Source organism: Emydura macquarii, unplaced genomic scaffold (genome assembly GCF_026122565.2).
Source record: "Emydura macquarii macquarii isolate MOO-44397 ecotype Brisbane River unplaced genomic scaffold, CSIRO-AGI_Emac_v2 contig_2890, whole genome shotgun sequence".
Classification (NCBI taxonomy): Eukaryota; Metazoa; Chordata; order Testudines; family Chelidae; genus Emydura; species Emydura macquarii.
In genome coordinates this window covers 3392505-3413808 of record NW_027133027.1, presented here as the reverse complement: position 1 = coordinate 3413808, position 21304 = coordinate 3392505, and the positions used below count along the sequence as shown (strand labels likewise).

General features: G+C 40.4%; 1 protein-coding gene across 4 annotated transcripts in view; it reads right to left on the bottom strand.

Annotated features, from left to right (window-relative positions):
- The window catches only part of PHACTR1 (phosphatase and actin regulator 1), a 399222-nt gene that overhangs the window by 28436 nt on the left and 349482 nt on the right, over positions 1-21304 (bottom strand). For all 4 annotated transcript variants that reach the window (XM_067568389.1, XM_067568390.1, XM_067568391.1 and 1 more), the window contains one exon: positions 1684-1739. In XM_067568389.1, the coding sequence (XP_067424490.1) occupies positions 1684-1739 (56 nt within the window). The remainder of the gene's footprint in view (positions 1-1683; positions 1740-21304) is intronic.

Genomic DNA, 21304 nt, shown 5'->3' with positions numbered 1-21304 from the left:
TTCAGCAAAGATGTGGGGTGACATATAAATACAATTATTATGTAACAATCATTTCCTGGTATTTTGGAAATTTTTCATTTATCAATACACATGCAGTTCTATGGCAGATCTATGTGTAGGAGCCTATTATGCAGCTTTTATTTAGCTGCCAAAACGTAGTTCCAGATTTAGGGTAATATTTTCAAATGCACTTAAGTCACTTAGTAGTGTAAGACCCATTTTAAAAAATCCTTAAGGATTGGGGGCTGAGTCTCAATGAGACTTAGATTTCCAAGTGACTTGGGCCCTTTTGAAAATTTTACCCATCACAGCCTACCTAGATGGGTAGGTTTTAAAATTGTGGCCATTAAGCCTATGGTTCAGACATTGCTGTCAAACCTGCAGCCTGAAACCCTCTCCCCCCCAATACCAGTGTGATGTTTACTGGTCATGCTCCAGTGTCAAGTTGTGTGCAGCACAGGACAGTTCATGTTGACTGGGAATTCTGGGTTGATAACATGAGCACCCTGGAGAATCTGGTTCTGGACACATTGCCTGTTTTTCCAGTCATTGCCCTCTAAGAGACTGATTCCCTCCACCTGACATGGCATAGGAATTTAGAGTAGATGGAGGGGGCTGATACACTCATAAGTGGGCTTCAATTGAAAGTTGACCCCATATCTGCTTAAACTGGCTCTGATATCTAGTCTAGTCTTATCTCTATATCAATAGCTACCTATTTATCAGTCTATTCATGTGCCATATTTACAGAAAACCAATCAATGCAGTGCTCAGCACATTTTATTCTTTAACTATACCACTGACAGGTATTAGAAATTTGTTTTCATGGTATTGAATCAATTAATTTTATTAATTTCTAGAGAGCTAATCACCCATTACATGCCCTTAGGATTCCGTACAATGTAGAAATTTAAAAACAACAACAAATATACAGTGTTTAATAATGGGATCCTACATAAAGACACACTAAGTAATTTAAACATGTTATTTTTAGAATATTTTTTCTTTTAGTTTTTTGGTTTCAAAGCTCCTGAAAGGATGCAGGCTATATCTCCAAAGCAAGATCATGAGTGAAAGTTGCATTCCTGCTGTTCTGTGCTTTCTTACTAGTTACATTCAGTTAAACACCTTTATCCTTTTTATATTTAAAACCATTTTGATTTGATAAAAAAATAACTGCCATACTTTTTTCAATGCCCGATTCATTCATTATAATAACTGTTATTTCATATTTGATCTGGTTCTTCTTGAAATCAGTGGTAAAATTCATACTGAACTAACCAGAATCAGGCAGTTTTTTGTGGCTTTAACACATCATCAAATACTTTAGGGATGCTGCCATCTACCCATAAATTGTTTGTTTGTTCAAAGGAACAATACAGATTATAATTTAGAAACTGGGGGCTAAATCTTGAAGTCTTTACTGGATTTCAGTGATAGGTTTGCCTGTATGAGAACTTTGGAAGATGACCCTCAGTTTGAATTTTCTTCCTAGACTGTTTATATTGGTTACATTACTGAATGTGTTATTCACACTCATTCCCACCCAAACATAGCTCTAATGTATATTATTACTTATTTGTGATATGTCTACAGTGTATTTGGTGCTTTATAAAAGGCACATAGCAGATAACAGCTAAAGCATCTTGCTCCAGATTAATTCCGAATGGTACAATTACTTACGTTTCAGAATGTTCCTCTGCTCCAGTTCCTCAGCAGTGGGCCTCTGGCTCAGTCGTCTGCGAAAAAAATCCAGGATCAGGTTTTGGACCATATCACATCCTCCTCAGTTCAATGTGTGTAAGAGTCAATTTGCAGCGCAAAAGACAGAGAGTGAGGCAATGACATTGTTCCATTATGTACCCAGTGGGTCTACATTTTGTGTGATATTATGGAATATACTTTGCTCTTGCAGTTTCTTCTATTTCCAACCCAGGAAAAACAAAATGTTTTGTGTCATGTTAGATGTGACCCTCCCACTCCCACCCTGGCCAAGTCTGCTAAAAGTTAGGCTGTGCAGATTTCTTCACTTAATTTCCTTCCTTTCATGCCTGCTTCCTGACTTTCACAAATATGACAAGTTTCGCATTAGCTCCCTCCCTCTCTGCCCTCCAGTCTTCTTGTGTGAGCCTCTCGACTGTACCCAACTTGTCCTAACAGAGTTTGAACACAAAGACAGTCCACAGAAACAAGGAGGATTGGTTAGGCTTCGCAGGCTGCAGAACAATAGCAGCTCTTCTTCTCCTCCCCCTCTATTCTCACTCCCCCCATGGACAGCTTTATTAAATGTTATAATTACAAATGAACATGAATTGAAATCGCTTGGCAGTCAACCTGTATAATACAATCACAACAAATAAGATCTAATTATTAAAAAAAAGGGAGACTGCAAACAGAAACCATCAGAAAACTCAGACTAGAAAGCAAGAGAGAGCAGCAGAAAGGGGTATGAGAAAAACAAAGAAAACCAGCAAGATGACCTCAGTAATTAACATTGTTGAGCATTTTCTTATTCCCCTTGAAGTCAATGGGAGTTTTGTCATTGATTTCAATGGGAGAAATAACAGAACATTAATCATCATCCAAAGTCTGGATTTGGGGCCTGCTCCTGTGCTGAGTGCCCTCCACACACAATGCAGTCATTTACATCAGGGAAGTTGATGACTCTCATTTAAATAAATGGAAGTTGAGGCCGCCTGGCACGGTGCAGGATCAGGGCTACTGCCTGACAAAGGTTAGGAAATTATTTCAGGCTTCTCAGAACACATTGGCCCCAGTCCTCAGCTGCAGCCAAGGAATTCACAGCTCATCACAGGTGGGGAGTGAAGCAGTTTCTTTAAACCATCTTTTGCATTCCCCTGATCCTGGAGCCCCTGTGTGCCAATCTGGTACTGACTGACTGATTGACCTAAGAACTGCTCTATATTGGGCTCATTCCATATGGTTTCAAGGAGTTGTTACAGCAGCTGGGAATTCATAGGAGTGCAGGGCTTCCTCTAGGCAGGTGCCTAGAGTGGGACATGCCAGATGTACCACCACTCGGCTCTATGCAACCCGAAGATTCCCATATGCGGGGGTTATAATCCCATGGCCAGATACGCTGGTTTTATGACTCCTTTGCGCCACTGGGGCAGCAAAAAGTGGCCTTAATGCAATAGAGAATTAGGATCATTAGCTCTGTCTCTTTGCCATGGTAAACTCAACAATTACTTCACTGGAAAAGTGCTGAAAAGGACAGAAACTCATCCTTAATTCAGAATTAATGAATGTTTGTAAAGCACTCTGAAGATGGAAAGTGCTATTCAAGCACTTATTATTTATTATTATTATCCTTAAGATACAGTAGCTGTTGCTAACGGGATATTTAGATACTTATTATCACTAATCTATTATTATTATCCTTAAAATACAGTAGCTGTTGCTAACGAGATGTGTAGACAGTTCACCTTAGGGTTAGGAGGCAGTTAAAAGCATTTTTGTTTCTAGCTGTGTATGGGAATCAAAGAGTAAAATCACATAGGCAATATGTAGCTCTAATGACTGAGTTATAGAATGCTTTTTGTGCATCACATTGTGAGAGTTCTCAGGAAGATGCATCAGAGGAATGCTGAGGACAGATTCCAGCTGCTGAGCTCATGACCATTTTCCACAGGGACACAGTAAGTACAAAGAGCAATCCGTGTGACTTTATGAGAAGGACCCTTTTGTCCTCAGTAAAAAACAAACAAACAGGGATTAAAAAGGATCAGCTAAAAATCTCATATTTTTCAGACGTCGGAATAAGTGAATCCTGGCCATTTCCAAACACAAGGCCAAATCCTGGGACATCAGTTTTTGTCTGAGCAAGGAATGAGTAAAAATTGATTTAAGCACTCAAGCATTTAGCTCATAATGAAAAACATACTCTCTAGGGCAAATCCTCAACAGGGATAAATTAGTGTAGCTTCATTGAACCAATAGAGCTACACTGATTTATACCATCCAAGGGCCTGGTCCCTTGGCTTTATCTCCTGACAAGACCACAAGAAAAATCTAAATAGAGTCATGAGCCCCATGCAACCTCTTCAGTAGTTTAGATTACCTTGTGACCGATAGTCTCAGGTTAGGCCTGTGCTCATCCTATCATATTTACAGTGTATGTTGGAGCCAGCCTTTGAGAGTAAAAACTTCAAAGACCATTGTATTAAGACAGACCTAATGATAAGGGTCCCTAGAAAACACACAGACTTTTGTTGTGTTAAGCATTATGTTTTTGGGTGTTCTTGGCTCACTGGAGGTTTTCCCTGGGGAATCAGGAATCCCTAAGGGATGATTAATGCAAAATCCCCAGGCTGGCTGTGCAGATATCCAGCTTTTTGAGGCTTGACCTCCTGAGGAAAGGGGAAATTTTCACAAGGCTGGGAGACAAAGCAAGAGTTTTGCTATAAAAGACTGAGTTTAGCCTGAAAGAGAGGCCTGCCTTTCGATTCAACAAATGGACCTGACCTTTGGGCCAAGCAGAGATCCAAGCCCGCTGACCTGCCAGACTCCTCCATTTAGATGATAGGTCACTTCTGGTACATTTAGTATGTGATCCATTGGCTGTTTTATATGTTTTCTTTGTATGCTTTTGTCCTTAAATAAATGTACTTTGCTTTGAAAAAGCTACTGGTCACTTATAACCACTGGCATTCCCTGGTCATAGCCCTTGGAAAAAAAGCACAGTGCAAGAGCTAGCTGTTAGTCAGACCTGCTTGAGATAATCACAGGGCAACTGCAGCCTAAAACCCTGGTCTGGAGAGAGAAGGGACATGGGTTCCTGCCCAGAAAGAAGTGCTGGCTAGAGGCCTGAGAGGCAATTCCTTGAGCACACCACAAAGGGGATGAAAGGTGCAGTTACCCTGAAACTTAGACATACCTTTCCCCCAAATGATAGTTAAATAGTAAAGAAATGCTGATCATGGCCTTCCAAGAACTTTCTGCAGTCCAATACTAAGCATAGGGGATTAGAAGAAAGAGAGGGAAGAGAAAAGTAACCAAATCTCATGTTTCCATGCATAAATTAACAGTTAGCAGAGGTCAGGAGAAGAACTGCTTTCACTCCTCAGGGTCCAGCACTGCACAGCTGGCTAAGTGCACTGATGAGGTTCAGGAGTTCATTTTTTTCTGCAGCATCAGTTATCGACCATGGCCAGAAGTAGGACACCAAACTTGTAGTGTTTTCCTATTGAGAACAATCTTTCTCTAATCAGCCTTCTCCAATTAGGATTTATTAGATGGGGGAAAACCCTGTGCTATCAATTAATTAAGTTCTCAGTTGACTACATGCTAAACTGAAGGCTTCTCAAGCAAGGAACTGCTATCCAAAGGAGCACAATATTAAATGTAAGAGCTGTACACTTTTACAATTCCTAACAGAAAAAGTCATGAAGATATTGTTAAAGCTGTAAATGTGTCTGACACTTTCTCTTCCTTCAAGCTTTTCTTCCTACTAGTTATCTTTGTTGCAGGTCTCTTTGTACCTTTCAGGACAATGCTTCTTCTCCCTTTACTGATTTTTAATTTCCCAGGGAAACTGTTAGGTGCATTTGCTGAATTTGAGCTATCAAATAATGACTATCCTTTGCCTTCCCGTTGGTTTTAAATATTCAGCCCCTGTTAGATTTTTGTCTTTGTGCAGGAAAATACAAGAGCACGAGTGGGGCAATGGCTAGAGCAAGCCAAAGCGGATACAAGACCACATTCAGCTCCAGTGTAAATGGGTGGATCGCCAATGAAGCTGAATTTAGAATGGGGCTGGTTGGAAAATGAATTTTTTTCCTGTGGAAAATTTTGATTTTTGGAGAACATTTGAATATTGAAACATTTCAGTAGAAAACGAAAAAATTTTGATTAAAAATGCTGTAGTGGTACCCCGTGGAATCTGTTGTTCGGTTGCCTCATGCTCCCATTCTTCTCTTTTGGTTGGGTTCCCTAGTCAAACTACAGTTCCCATGATTATCAGAGTCTCCTCTCTTGGAAAGCTTCATGGGAGTCCTTGGTCTTGGTGCATTATGGGAGATGTAGCTCAGCTGGGAAGCCCAGCCCATGGAGCAGAACGGGGACGTGAAGCAACCGAACTACAATTCCCATAAAGCACTGCAGCACCATATCCAAATTGAAATATTTTAATTTTCAGGTGAAATATTTGGTTCTTTTGATGAAAAACAAATTTTCTGTGAAAAGCAGATAAAATTTTTCACAAAAAGTGTTTACTCAAAAACTTAATTTTCTGTTGAAAAACAGTTTCAGTGGAAAATTTGTAACCAGCCCTAGTTTACATGGTTGGAAAGATTTTTAGCAAATCTAGTGAGCAGTTTTTTGCTTTATTACCTTTCTCAAACATCTGTGGATAGTCAAAAATATCATAAAACTGGGCCTTCTGGGTAAAGCTGCAAACCTGGGTTGCTTTGATTACTTCCTTTTCTAGGTCTTGGGGCCACGTGAGTCAGGTTCTGTTTGAGACACATCTCCAAAAGTTCATTATTAGTGGAGTTTTTAAAGAACAGATTAGATAAACACCTGTCAGAAATGTCCTGCCTTGAGTGCAGGGGACTGGACTAGATGACCTATTGAGATCCCTTTCAGTCCCACACTTCTATGATTCTCTTGTTCCAGCTCAGTAAGGAATTGATTTATTATGATTTTGTTTTACTCTCAGGAGAGGTTATAGGTTAGTCAAGGAAAGGTCTTTTCAATGTTCCAGAAAAGTATGGGCTGTTCAGCATGCATCAAATTATGTCTTTTAGGGGAAAAAAATCACCATTTATAGTCAAAACGTAAATTCCTTTAACTCACTATCGCTAGAAAAATAAGAGACAATTCTCTTGAGATTTTACCTACAATACATGGGGGTCTATTTATTTAAAAACTAAAAAAGTTTTCTGATGTCCTGACAGATGTAATTTTGGCTAGAACATCCACTTAGTCCAAAAAACTGAATGAACTAATAGATTTATAACTCAGGATACAAATGGAGTTTTGTGGCTGTTTGTACAATGACATACTAAGGCACATAATCTTCAATAAAATCACAGGGATGATATCACTAACTCAATAAAATCCCTTTTAAAAAATGAACGTCCCTTTCACAAGAGGAATATCATAACAGGCACTCTTTTTTTTTTTTTTTTTTTTTTGAGAATTACAGCATTTCTCATGGCTTTCAGAAGATGAATCCATATCCTAGCATAAAAGTCTGGTGTGAAGGCCCTGATCCTCTTCCCACAGGATCAGGTTTTAGCCCTACAACCCCAAAAAGGAACATCTATCATACTTTACTGTTTCATTAAAAGAGAATGACAGAAGTAAAATAATAGCATCATCATAAATCTATAGCAATAACACATTTCACTTTGGGGAAACTCTGAGTTCTCCAATTCCTTTGAAACAGATTGCTTACTATGAGTTAGCTAATTCAAAAATATTTCATGGGCAACAAAATAATAAAATATATTTGTGTGTACCAGGAGCCTTGACTCGCCATGTACCCACATGGATAAACTTCACAAACATTGGCTGGAGAACTAAGATGTGCTAGATGAATATTAGTTGAATGTTAGGACCCATAATAATAGAGCAAACATGTCATTCTTAAATCCAAGACATCTTGTTCAATTGTACTCTTATTGTGCACACAGTATCACAGAAAGAAATGACTTCTACAGACACAGAAACACTGGTCCAAAATCTAATTTTACAAGTCTAGCATGAGTAACGATAATCCAGAACCAGGATTAGAACTCAGGACTTCCTGTCTTCCTGTTCTGAGTTCAATTCATCAGAGTGCATTACCTATAGAATAAAAGGGCACTATGGGAATTATGCAGAGGTTAGCAGATATTCCTCTTATCCTGGACACTCATATTTCCAGGCCAAGGTCACAACTATAACTTATTGGGTCGTTTAGTAGATCTGTCCTCTAATTATTTTTGTGTCTCTATAAATCAGTGCTGTGCATGAACACACTTTTCTTTCCAGGAACAGGCCTCTAAATGTATGCTTTTTATGAAAGTTTTGGAGGGGGGAACCTCATGGATACTCAGCTATTGCCCCTCTTCTTTTTATAAGTTCCTCCTTGTAAACTAGAATTCTCTCTCCCCCTTCCTAAATGTCAGAGCTCACTCTTTTACCTTTATTTGGTTGTCATGGACTGCTGTGGCAATCTAATTCTTGGAGCCTCCTCTGTGAAACCATCTAGTGCTTGGTGTAACTGCACTGGAGTCATTGATCATCTGGTGTCATAGCCTCCTGTGCAGTGCTTTGGACTGCTCTCTTAAGGAAAGGGATAGATGATGGGATCTAGAACCTTTTAACTCTCAGTCTCTTCTTCAAATATAGCTAAGGGTAATAGTAACTATAGTCATGTTTATCAGAAGGCTGTTTGGCAACTTATGCGAAATGCATTAGTCGTCTCTTCCCCAAACCCCGGAAGGTAGCTGTTTCACATCCCAAAAGCCACAATCCCATTGGCACACTTGCTCAAAGACTTAACATAGAGGGTAAAGACTGAATGGATATGGAAACAGAAAAACCCTGTCACCTGTAGAAATGAAGCATCCAGTGCAAGGCTGAAACCTGTTGGCGGGCCAGTGTGGATTTATTGTGGCTCCCCCTGCTATGTGTGTTCTGTGAATAAACAGAGGCCATCCATTTCTAGTGTTGTCAATATTCAATTTGCCTTTTTTTTAAAAAAAAGGCCTCTATAAAATGTGTACAACTATTTACTACTTCATTTCATGTGTTCCTTAATTATAAATATGTTTGTCCAAATAAGGAATTTGGAATTCTACCAGTTACAATCCATACACTCAATACTTGTACTGCTTAATGCTGCAAAATCTCAACTGTTATTATAGCAAGTACATACTATTAAAAGAAAGCAGGCAAATGGAGTTCTCTGCATCCTCTGACAACATTAGTTCACACTGAACAGACTAGTCTGTGCCGGGGTGAACAAGGGCATAGAGACAATAAAGAAAAATCACTGCACAAATCAAAGTTAACTCCAAACAATCAGTTTCAGATTCCAGTGATATAAAGAAACTGCACCTTCCAAGCATTAAGCCAGAAATTAGACTGTTGATTCTTAATTGTTCTCTTAAAAGTCGCTTTTAAATACTAATCAGATAAGTATAGAATTATTATTCAGAATAGGAATTCCCAAGATGTGTTTTTAAAATTAAAAATAATATAGTTTCAACATTTTAAAACGTGGTAAATAAGGTAATGGAGGAAGAGATGCATGGGAAATAACGATCTCCACACTCTCTCTTTCTGTATTGTTACTGAAGTGGAAAATTCTGGGAACTGCACAATTTTTTGACCTTTAAGAGCAGTTAACTACTTCAAGCTGGAGGCATTTCAGATTCTCACTTTGTGAGTGGATGGATGAAGAGTAGTGGATGGTTGCAGGGAACTTGTGCCCTAAAAACACATACAGTGTTGTTGTAGTTGTGTTGCTTCCAGGATATTAAAGACCCAAGATGGGTGAAGTAATGTCTTTTATTGGACCAACTTCCGTTAGTGAAAGAGACAAGCTTTCAAGCTTACACATAGCTCTTCTTCCAGTCTGGGAAATGTGACTTCACATTGAATAGTCCCTTGATAGATGTGTCAATTACTTCCACTAAACAATCTGTTCCACTTTGTATTTAACTGTGACATGCTGAGTACGTTTCTCAGACCTGAAGAAGAGTTCTGTATAAACTCAAAAGCTTGCCTCTCTCACTAACAGAAGTTGGTCCAGTAGGAGATATTTACCTCACCCACCTTGTCTCTCTAACATATACCTGTAGGATATAGCTTTTCCTATAGCCACACTAGCTATTTGGTAGTCAGATTTGTTGTTTTTATTATTCTGAATCTTTTTGTGTCACCACTTGTAAAATCACCCCTCACCTTTTTTTAATGGCTTCATGAATTTTGGGTTTAGTCATTACTTATCTAACATGTATGTCTCCTGCCCTCTAAAATTTCCAATAACTGTTATTCCCATTTAACTACACATTCACAGCCCCTTCCCCTTCTTAGATTTCTCTAGCCAGTGTGCTTTAACCACTTCTGCCTCTATACATTAGCAAAGCACAGGAGTAATCTTTTAACTAACAGCATTTCTCTGGAAATTCAGTAAAGACATGCTGTACCAGATACAGGCAATACTGGAAGTGTTTACTCTCATAAATCTGGTTCGTTAATCAGAAGTGCAATAGTTAAAGACACTGATGCCTCTTGGAAAACTTATTATTATTTTTTAGAGATCGCAGGACAATTATACCAGCATATCTTGAGTTAATTGCAATGGCCTCAATAGAGTTATGCTGGATTTGCACCAAAATAGCTCAGAGCAGAATTTAGACCATACTCTGTTATTCCTTCCTCCTTTTTATATTAAGGACATCTGTATGATGACTATTTTTTTTCCTCAGGACAAGTCTAACCCTGTTGGAATTACTTCCTCACTTAAGGCCAAGCAATTGCACCTGCTTACATTGGGGCTGAATTTGGGCCATGAAATCATCCTTTCTTTGTTTCATCAGAACTGTTTCCACAGCAAACAAATGTAATGTTGCAAAGAAGATTATTATTTCAAATAAGGAATTAGCAGCAGGAATTGATAATCTCTAAAGTAGCAAATATCCTGTTTCCACGCAAATATTCTTAAATAAAGAAAAACAACCAAAGAGGGAGAGGGGGGAACAAAACCCAAACAAAGAACTTGCAGAGGGATATACAAAATCAGCATGATATACTGTAGAGGCAGCATTGTCTCTACATAGGATATTTTACACTAGCTTTTTACATTCTCTGTGAATTTTCAGGGGCTCAGTCCAGTGCTTACTGACGTAGATCCCCCTCTAAAATACCACATGCACCGACTTCCGCCCCTCTTTGCCAGTAACATTCAGGCTGTATTTTGAAGGCTGAAGAACCTTCACTACACTAAAAGCCTTCTTTATTATCCCAATCCAAGTGTAATTGTCTCTGGGGGACTGCTAATCTTTTCATAAGCAATATTTCCTAATTAGTATAGATATTAAACAAAGAAGGGGGGAGGGATGTGACCCAACAACCTTTTTCTTTCAGCAAAATAGAACAGTTGTAATCCTGGCCTAACTTGTCTAAAGAATTATTATCCCTTTGCACTTTCGAATACTTTGCTTTTTAAGACCCCTTGGGACTTTGTCATAAATTAAACTCCTGAGAAGGACATTGCAAAAGAGGAGACTAGTAAAAATTACAAATTGTTTTTTGTTTGCTCTCTAAAGAAAGTAAAAAAAAAAAATTGTGTTTTGAGTGTTTCATTAGAATGAATAGCTTATTTGGATGATGCTCAGAATCTGAAGCTGAACAAGACTTATTATTACAGAATGTTCTGTACGCCAGAGATACAAAGTGTGTATTCATGGCATTCAGCTATTCCACATTCCACAGGAGGGTCCTGGATTTTCCCTTAGGGTCCTGCAGACCTGCTGATCTGGCCTACATCTAATAGGGCTGCCAGAAGAGAAATATTTGCCCCTGTAATTCAGGGGGCTGAAAGAAGTTTTGTAGTGGGGGAGCGGAGAGCCACTGAACCAAACTGCAAACCTTGTATATGATGGAAACCACTTCAAGCCAGGAGGTGCAGCAGCACCCCCGGCACCCCTAGTTCCAGCACCTATACTGTCATTTGGTACTCTTGCTACAAGGGGCTACTCTCCTGACTGCTGTGCAGGTAGCTTTGTGTATGGGACAAGGAGGGACTTGAGGTGGCAAAAGAAGTGAGTGTGGTAGTCTCAGCCTAGTATCTAATGAGTGTTTGTTGACATCACCAAAAGAGGCCATTGTACAGCTGGCCCAGGACTAAGCTAATAGGCACAGTTGCAAGTTAGTGTTAAAACACACTGGCAGAAATGGATGGGGAACACAGGCACAATGCCTGTCCCCCATTTGTGCTTACCTTTACATCCATTACGCCAAACCTGCTAATTCACATTCTTCAGCGTTCCACAGAAGGGTAAAAAAATAAAAGCACCTGCCCCCTTCCAGCTCCATGGTGAAGGGCACACATTGACTGTGTTGTCTTAAAAAGCAGGTGTTAGTTTTACTTCTATTGCACTAGCTTCACATGGCACACTCATAAGGATCTCTCCTTAGATTTTTTTTTGAGGCAGGGTTTGTTTAGGTCCTCAAACCTGAACAGGAACATTACTCACTCATCCAAAGAACTATGTGCTGTCAGACACACTGAGTAAGAAAAAAAACACCCCACAAACAATCCCTCACACAACAAAAGCAAGGGGGTGACATTTCTGGCGGAGAGCTAACACTAATGGTTTGTAAATTATTCTCAGTGCTCATGTCTATAATTATCTGATTAGTATTTACAAGCGACGTTTAAGAAAACAAGCATGGTGCTAAATCCTTTATGCTGCTGACACCTGTATTTTCATGTAAATACATGTAAATACATGAAATACATGAAAATACATACTTACATTTAATAAATAATAATAATACAGGATTTTCATTCCTGTTTATTTTACTATTGACATTTAATGTTTTAACACTGAGGGCCAGACTGTGCTCAATCTAGCACAGATGCACAAAGACGCTAGAGTTTGCAGGTGTCCGGTTTTTGACTGGAGAGTCCAGCCAAAAAAGGACACCTGACAGCATCTGGTCAGAAACACTGACCAGACACCGGAAGTCCAGTTATTGCCTGCAGGGGTGCCGGAACAGTGGGGGTCAGGAAGGTGCCCCCTGCCGAAGTGTGGCTACTGAGAGAACCAGGGGACAGCCTGCCTGTGATCATTGCAGAGCCAGGTTTAGCAGGTGGCAGGTTAGTCCTGGGGGGAGGGGATGGGTCAAGATCAGCTTCCTGCCCATCACTTCCATTCCCATGCTTCCTCTCTTCAGGCTGCAGCTCCGCCTGCCTGCTCTCCGGGGCTTGCTCTTGTCTTCCCGGCAGCAGGTCCTAGGGTGTGAAGTCACCGTCCCTGCTGAGCAGTTGAGACTTGCCCAGCTGCTGCGGGTAATGTGCGGAGTCGCTAGGTACTTCAGAGGGCTGCAGGGCTCTGGGAGGCTCAGGAAGGCAGCTAAGACCTGGTGGAGCACTGGACAGTGCTGCAGGTATTGTGGGGCAGGGATTCCAGGCTAGGGTTGTGTGTTTGTGCTGTGCTGTGCTGTGCACGCAGGTGGTGGCATGTGAGTTTGGATTATACAGTGTGTTTTGAGCTGTGCTGTGTGTGGTTGGGTTGGGTGTGCGCGGTTGTGTTGGGTGTATGTTTTGTGTTGCGCTGTATGGATATTTTGTGTTGGGGTTGTGTGTTTGTGATGTGTCTTGGGGTTGTGTGTGTGTTTTGTGTTGTGCTGTGCCTGTATTTAGATTGGGTTGTGCTGTGTGTGTGTTTGGGTTGGGTTTGTGTGGTTGGTGCTGTATGTGTGTTTTGTGTTGTGCTGTGTGTGTGGTTGGACTGGGCTGTATGTTTCCAGTCAGAAGCTTAAAATCTCTCTTTAGTGTCTCATCCAAATTGCCCCAGCTTCAGAACCCAGGAATTAGTTTCTGAATAAGGCTCTAAGATCCCAGCCCCTAAACAAGGCTACCAGGGGCACCACAACAAAAATCCAAATCCAATCTAAACACCTGCCCATGAGGAGAGAGGATGGGAACAGGAAATACCTTTCCCCCCATAAAGATATTTATTTATTTCTGGTGCATTTCCTATGCTGTCCAAAGTTCATTTACTTTTTTTTTTTAAAGGTACTTTGTGCAAGAAGAAAAAAATCACAAGGAGAAGTGAGAATATAACAATTGTTACCCTATAACATCGCCACAAGCAGAATGGATACTTATGCTGATTATTGCTGACAATTTAAAAGTTTCGTCTGTTTAAAGTCAATATGTAAAGACATGTGACAAGGTTTTCGGTTTGGCTGTGATGCTTCCTAGTTTTTCTGAAGCCTGATTTTTTTTTTTAATAGATAAGGTAGATAATATTATTTGTGAATTCACTTGCAAGTTGTAATACATAAATTTTCAGTTCAGGAAAATTGCTTCTTAAGGGAATGCTATGAATTCATATCAGGAAGCCTGGCTTATTATACACAGTGATTTATTAGTGACATTCCTACAAGGGAGTAGGAGTGGGAAAGGCACACCAAGGTTTCAAAGCTGTGGCCTGAGGTAAATAGCTTGTCATAATATATTTTAGAAAATAAGACTAATGCAAATTACAGAAAAATATATATATAGAGAGGAAGGGACAAATGTACTCCTTTGGCTGTGAAGTTACTGAATGTTCAGGGCTAGAGAAGGCATAGATTAGGGGAGGGTGGACATTTCCTTAGATTTCTTTTCAACAAAAAAATCATTATGGATCTCAGTCCGCAAACACATCAATGCTTGTGAATACTTCGGAGCCATTCTAGTCTATTAATAAAGTGAATATTACAAGCTTTTAAAAACTTATATACTCTTCAGTGGATGGAATTAACACAGTTCTTTTGATTTCTTTCCACAGTAACAATTTTTGGGCCCAACTCTGCACATTTACTTACAAGAATAATCTTTGCTCATGCAAGTAATCCTATTATTTAAATCGAATTTAATGGGACTGCTGATGTGAGTAAGGAGCAGTCAGATGAAATAGGGTTTTCAGAATCAGGTCCTTAAACATGTCTGTCAGTTTTAATTTTTTTTTTTTTCAAAATATTCAAAGCAAAAGAATCAGATGCCAGTTTTAGTTATAGAGGGGAGAGAACAGTGAGCAATGGTGGAAGGGGGGAGAGGAGCAAGCAGGGGCAGGGCCTTGGGGGAGGAGGCAGAGCAGGGATGTCTGGTTTTCAGAAATTGGAAAATTGGTAACCCTAAAAGATGTGGGAAGGGGCAGGGCATAAGGAACGCAAGTCAGATGATCAAAGCTGAGATAGCAAGTGGGACAATGGTGTGCTGAGAACAGTGCCTATCATGCTGACCAATATCATCTCATTATTTCCTTGTGCTTCCCATATCTGTCTGTCCGTAGCCACCTGTTTGGTCTTAGACTATAAACTCTTTGGGGTAGAGACCATATGTTCTGTGTCTGTTCAGCGCCCAGCTCAAGAGGTTCTGGACCATTACTGGGGCTCCTAAACATTACTGCAATATAAATAAGTGGGAGGGGAGAAATAGAAGAAGGGGGAACAAATGCATGCCATACCCTCCAAAAAACTTAGCAGTTGCTGTTGTGGCTTCTAGAGGCAAAGCCAGAACCTTCCATTGCTGTAGAGTCTCTTCCCCACTCTCATGTGACTTTAAGACATGATAGAGGCCTGAACTCACTTTTTTTCTTTTTTCTTCTTCTTCTTCTTCTTTTTTTTTTTTTAAAAACAGTGTAAAAATATTAGTCTAATCTCTTAACTAGTCTGAGAGAGATGGTGAGAGATCTTCTGCTTCTTTGATGACCTCCGAATAATAAACAAACTACCTGCTTTACACATGAAATTCATCCCTTTGTAAAAGGTCCCGACAGCCACTATCCTTCTGATGGAGGAGGCCTGGAGAGGAGAGTGCCTTTGAGGCCAGTCAATGCTACTCCTTAAAAAGCTGAGATGTCATTGTTGAGTGATGCACAACCCTGCTGATTGGTAGAGCACCATGCCCTTTGTAAGCCAAGAGAGCAAGAAATCAAGAATCTCTCCAAATATTTTTATCACCAACAGCCCAATTAAGAAGGCATGCAGCATGATTACTGAAACACCAGTGCATTACTCCTGCCCTCCAACCCCTATCAGATCATATCAGACTAGGATTTCCAAATTTTCAGGGATAGTTTTTAATCGAGACAGTTGTCAGCAGGAAGAAATCAGCAGACCGTGTCCACTTTTATTACTGTCACAAAAGCAGACTCGTTGAAGATGTTGCTGGAAGACTGAAGAATATAGGTTGGGTTAGTGAAGGTGCTAGGTTACTAAATTAACTGGGTGTGCCACATAAATATGTGGTTTTTCCTGTAGTCTGCTATGTTGCAGATTATTAGCAATCTCCATTGTGAGTCCAATAATTGCAGCAAACATTACAGCTATGATCTTAAAAGACACTGAGATTTGCTCTAATGCTCATTCTCTTCACTGTAGACCCTCACCAAAGCATGTCTCTATTAATGAACATTATTAATGTGATTTAGAATTCCACATATAGCCTAGGGGGTATATTTTAATATCCACATATGGTGTTAGGTGTGCACATAAATCCCAGAGCACTGAGATGCAAGCATACCTCTTAGCCAAGTGTTCCTGTAAAATAAATAGCTGCGACTAGGTATGCAAATAAAACACATCTCTCTCGACCTCAGAGGGACCCTTGAGCTTCTCCACAGTTTTTCAGAAAGAACGTGCAATATTTCAAGCTTGTCTAATTTTTTAATCCTACATAATGGTAAGGATAAGATTATGTCACAGAGATAATGGATTCCGGAACTTTCAGAGACCTCCATGACATTTTTTGCTGCCGGAGCAGTCAGCTGCAGGAGTCCTGGAGCTCTCGACCACCGTGGGCAGTGGAGGGACCCGGAGCTCTTATCTGCCGAGGTGACCAGGAGCTCTGAGCTGCTGCAGGTGGTGGGGGGGCCCCAGGGGACCCACATCTCAGCTGCTGCAGGTGGTGGGGGGTCCGGAGCTCTCAGACACCACGGGACATGGAGTTTGGAGCCGCCATGGGTGGCAGATGTTGGACCCCACCCCCTTTCTCATGCTCTCATCCTCCCTCCCCTCAGGCTTCCTTCTTCCCCCCCGTCAGCCCTATTTTGTCACAGTTATTTTTTTAGTAAAAATCAGGGACAGGTCACAGGCGTCCGTGAATTTTTGTTTATTGCCCGTGACCAGTCCCTGACTTTTACTAAAAATAACCGTGACAAAATCTTAACCGTAACAATGGTAAATACAGTAGTTTTCTTAAAACTGATCTGACTGTTCAAAAATCATTTCATTCTCTTAAATATGTAATGTGAAGGTCATGAAGCAATGCTTGCCACAGACCAAATACAGGCCATATGTTTAAAAAGTTACCTTTAATTATTTACATACAACTTGCACATAAAATTATCATGTTTATACACACAGATAAGTGATCATGCATGCAAACTGCATTGTTACAGATCCAACAATCCAGCTTGTGCTCATGAATGTGTATATGTATATTTAAAGGCTGGTTTCAGGTGGGCTGAAAAATTGGCCTTGTGTGTGTTGACTGCTTTATGGGAGTTATCTATGCAAATCTCCCACACATCAATTGTCAATCAGGCCATAACATGTTGAGAAAAAAGGAGACACTGTAGCGACTAAGAGAAGTTAAATCTTTTGCCCAAAAAGCAATTTCTCCATCTTACAATCATCAGCCTATAAAAATGAAATTTATTCCTGTCAGTCTGCTTCCTTTATCTACTTGCATTGCTTTCTGATTTGTTTCCTTTACTGAATTTACAAGGTCATCCAATCTGTACAACTATTGTTCTTGTGATTAACTCCATACAATCAGCAGACACAAAACGAAAAGATTTATGATGAGATTTTTCAAGGTGGAAATTTAGGACTTGGTTCTTAGTGGAGCTGCCCTATATTTGTCAGTATTAAGTACAAAAAGGAAAAAGCTATTTTCTTGTTTTAGATCTAGGGCATTACATTTTTAAACAGCTATTTTCTTGTCACAATTTTTTATTTACATACATCATTCTTTAGTCAAGTGGGAAACTGTCTGGATCCTTTGTGGTTCTCCTGTTTATTGCAGTGATATAAAAAGTATTTTTTATTAGTGACATATCCTTTTTTATTACTACTCCTGCAAGCTCACATATTGTATATATTAGGAATGATTTCACCTAATGCTGAAACACAGTTGCCTCTGGGTGGAAACTGGTAGCTTTTTAACAACTAACAGCAACACCAAATGAAAATTTAGGACAGGAAACAGAGGACACCACATCCCATTTAAAATGTTGAGGAAAGTTAGGTAGATAAAGTGTATTAATATTAAAAGTACAGTATATATATTAGTCTCTGCAGTCTTGAGAACATGTCCCAGACTAATACATCTAGATTTGTACAAAGATGAAAGGAGGGGGTGGAATTTGCAACCCAGTTGCATTCACTGATTTGGTTTCCACAGAGAAAGGACTGGACGTAATGAGAATGTGCTTAGTACGGAAAATGCACCGCAAGACAGTCGCTGTCCCCAAAACCTCAAAATCTACATGGATAAATCAGAATCCCATTTTACAGATAGGAAACTGAGGCACCGAGAGATGAAAAGATGAGAAGAGGGATTCACAAAGGTATTTAGGCACGTTGATTTCAATGGGAGTTAGGGGCCTCAGTACCTTTGTGAAGCCTACCCCAAGGGGCAGATTTTTGAAGGTATTTAGGCACCTGAAGATGCAAATAGGCATCTAGGGGAATTTTCAAAATCCTCCAGGCATTGAAAATAATGAGAGTTAGGCACCGAGGTGCTTTTGAAACTCCCACTAGGTCCTGATTTGCATCTTTAGTCACCAAAATACCTTTAGAAATCTAGCTCTAAATGTCTTTCCCAAGGTCACATAGAAAGTCTGGGCCAGACCCAGGAGCTGAACCCACATCTCTTGAGGCCTAGTCCAGTACCATCACCGCAAAAGGCCACCCCTCCTTCCAACACCACCCAGCTCATACGGATTTTGTTGAGGCAGAGTTAGGCACAGGTGCCAGGGTTGCTCTGCTCAATTTTCCATTTTCTTGCCTCTTGGGAGAACTCTCCGACAGCATCCCACTTGATGATAATAGCAATAATGGCCCCGGGGTGTCCCAGAAAAGTCTGGTTTCCTTCATCAAGCTGTGGCAGAAAGAAAAAAAATGCCATTGAGCTTAGATGCTTGGTGTGATAGAGTTCAGGGACTGAACAGGTGAGCCTGCACTCTGATCACTCAGGGCATGTCTATACTGCAAAGAAAAACCCACGGCTTGGCCCATGCCAGCTGATTCGGGCTGTGGGGCTGTTTCATTGTTGTGTAGACTTCCAGTCCCAGCCCCATTGTCCTAAGTCAGCTGGCATGGGCCAGCCATGGGTTTTTCTTTGCCGTGTAGTTACACCCTTAGATGCCAATTAGGTCCCCAGGAAAAGCTGACTGAGGTAATTAGATAATCAGGCTTCTGGGCTGACTGGGATAAAGAGCCAATTAGCCCGTCAGCTCCAATCTGATACAAAGGCACAGGAAGGAAGTGCTGGGGGAGGTGGGGGAGGTGGGGGTGCTAGTTGAGCCCTCAGGTCCTGATGAGAGGGCCAAAACCACAGAAGATATTGTAAATAGACTGTTGTTCAGGGACTACTGTGGTGTTGTTGGAGGGAACTCAAAATAAATGGCACGGTGAATATAGTGGAATCTATGATGTTTCTATAGGGCAAGACGTCAGGAGCGAAGGCACCCCCCTCTTACACTCAGGTTAACCATCATCATCAAAACACAGGTTCAACTCTCTTCAGCTTTTCTTCACCGTGAAACACTCAGGCATCTAGTCCTGCCGAAACCTCCCCTTAATTCCGGATTTAGATGAGCTTGTTTACCATAACCCTATTTTCCATGTAGCTTTTCCATAACACACAAAATATGAAGAGGCAAGCTCCAAACACCCTGCTGCCATTATGGATGAGCTGTTGCTTTGGGGAACGTTTTTCTTTCACTATTGAAGGCTAACGATGAATGGTAGAATTGCAGAACTCGGAGGTAATTAGGAAGAAATGATTACATATTAAAGAACTAAAATAAAATCACTGACCAAACCCCAGTCCCACTGCCTGGTTATCCCTAAATGATTTTGTGATGATGAGAGAATGAAGATCCTCCTAAGAACTGGGTCCAGAACAAAATCATTCAGTCACGATCAACCGGGGCCATCTTGCAGCCAGTTTGTGGCTGAATAAAGCCTGCACCCTCAGTGGGTGCTTTAATACTGTTTAAATAATAAATCATTTAAAAAAGATGCATCTGTCCTCAGAGCAGAAAACTTTTAGGAAATAAAAATGATCTCTTTGGCTGTTTGTTTCCTGCAGGTCTTGTAAAAAGCCTTTGTGCATTTTAAAACATTGAACAATTCATGGCTCAGTTGGTGAAGGCACGTAGAACAGCACAACCACAATTGCTATGATCACCAAATAATGGCAGTGTTTCAGAGTGATATTTAGCATTTTCCCCACATGACAACTGACTTCATTTCTCAAAGTTCAGATTTAGAGCCTGAAATGAAAAACCTGCTGATGTGAGAAACAGTAACCAGGAGGCAATAAACAGCAGTCTGGGTATTGGTAGATCACGATCACTAGTGCTGTTTTAGGAATTGAGGTCACGGTCATGGCCCTTGCTCCATCTGTCAACACTATGGCATGGCGTAGGGAAGGCATGATGTTACTGAAGGTGCCAGCAAGCCATCCACTGACTGGCATGTTTAACAATCACTAGTCTACTTTTTCAGGCATGAATAATGCCATGGTCCCGTATAGAAATATTTGTCAAATTTTATTTTTTTAAAATAAATTCTTTTGGACAGCTTTCTAAGAAGTAGTAGTGCCTCTGCCAATGTGCTGATAATATCTCCTCTGAACACATCATTCTCTGGAAGGATCTGTCAACCTGAAAAAACGCAGCTGACTTAAATAATTTGACTGTCTTGTATTGAATTACATTTAACAGTGAAGCAAATTTCAGAGACATGTCAAATTACCTGAAAGCGACTTGACTATCCAGAAAGCCACGGTGCTTGATATTATGCAAACATTGCAGATTTACAGTACTTTAATACTTACGACATGTCTGCCAGCCTCATGGTCAAATAATATCTGAACTGATAACATAATTCCCTCCCCCCACCACCTTTTTCCTACCTACGCAGTTCTCTCTCCATTTCATTTCCACTCTTCCCCCTTTTTCCCCTGAGGCAATCAGAACTTGATTTGAATAGGTCAGAAAACCCTACAGCAAATAGGTGACATTTCAGAACTGTATGGTGATCTTTTACTTCTATGGGAATTCACAATGTTCTATGGATCAGCTGATTCCTCTGTTCCTAGGCAATGTTTTTCAGCACAGTTGAGGCAGACATAGCATACGTAGGATGCGTGTGCAGAGATTATCATCTTCCCCAATAAAACAGTGGGAGACCACCATCTGTCAAGTCTGCCATGGAGTAATAGATTTGACACGTGCCTTTTATCACAATATTGCCAAACCACAAATACTTCATTCTTATTTTTAAATAATCTGTGGGATTGTATTGTGTCACACCTGTTTTTATTTATATGTAT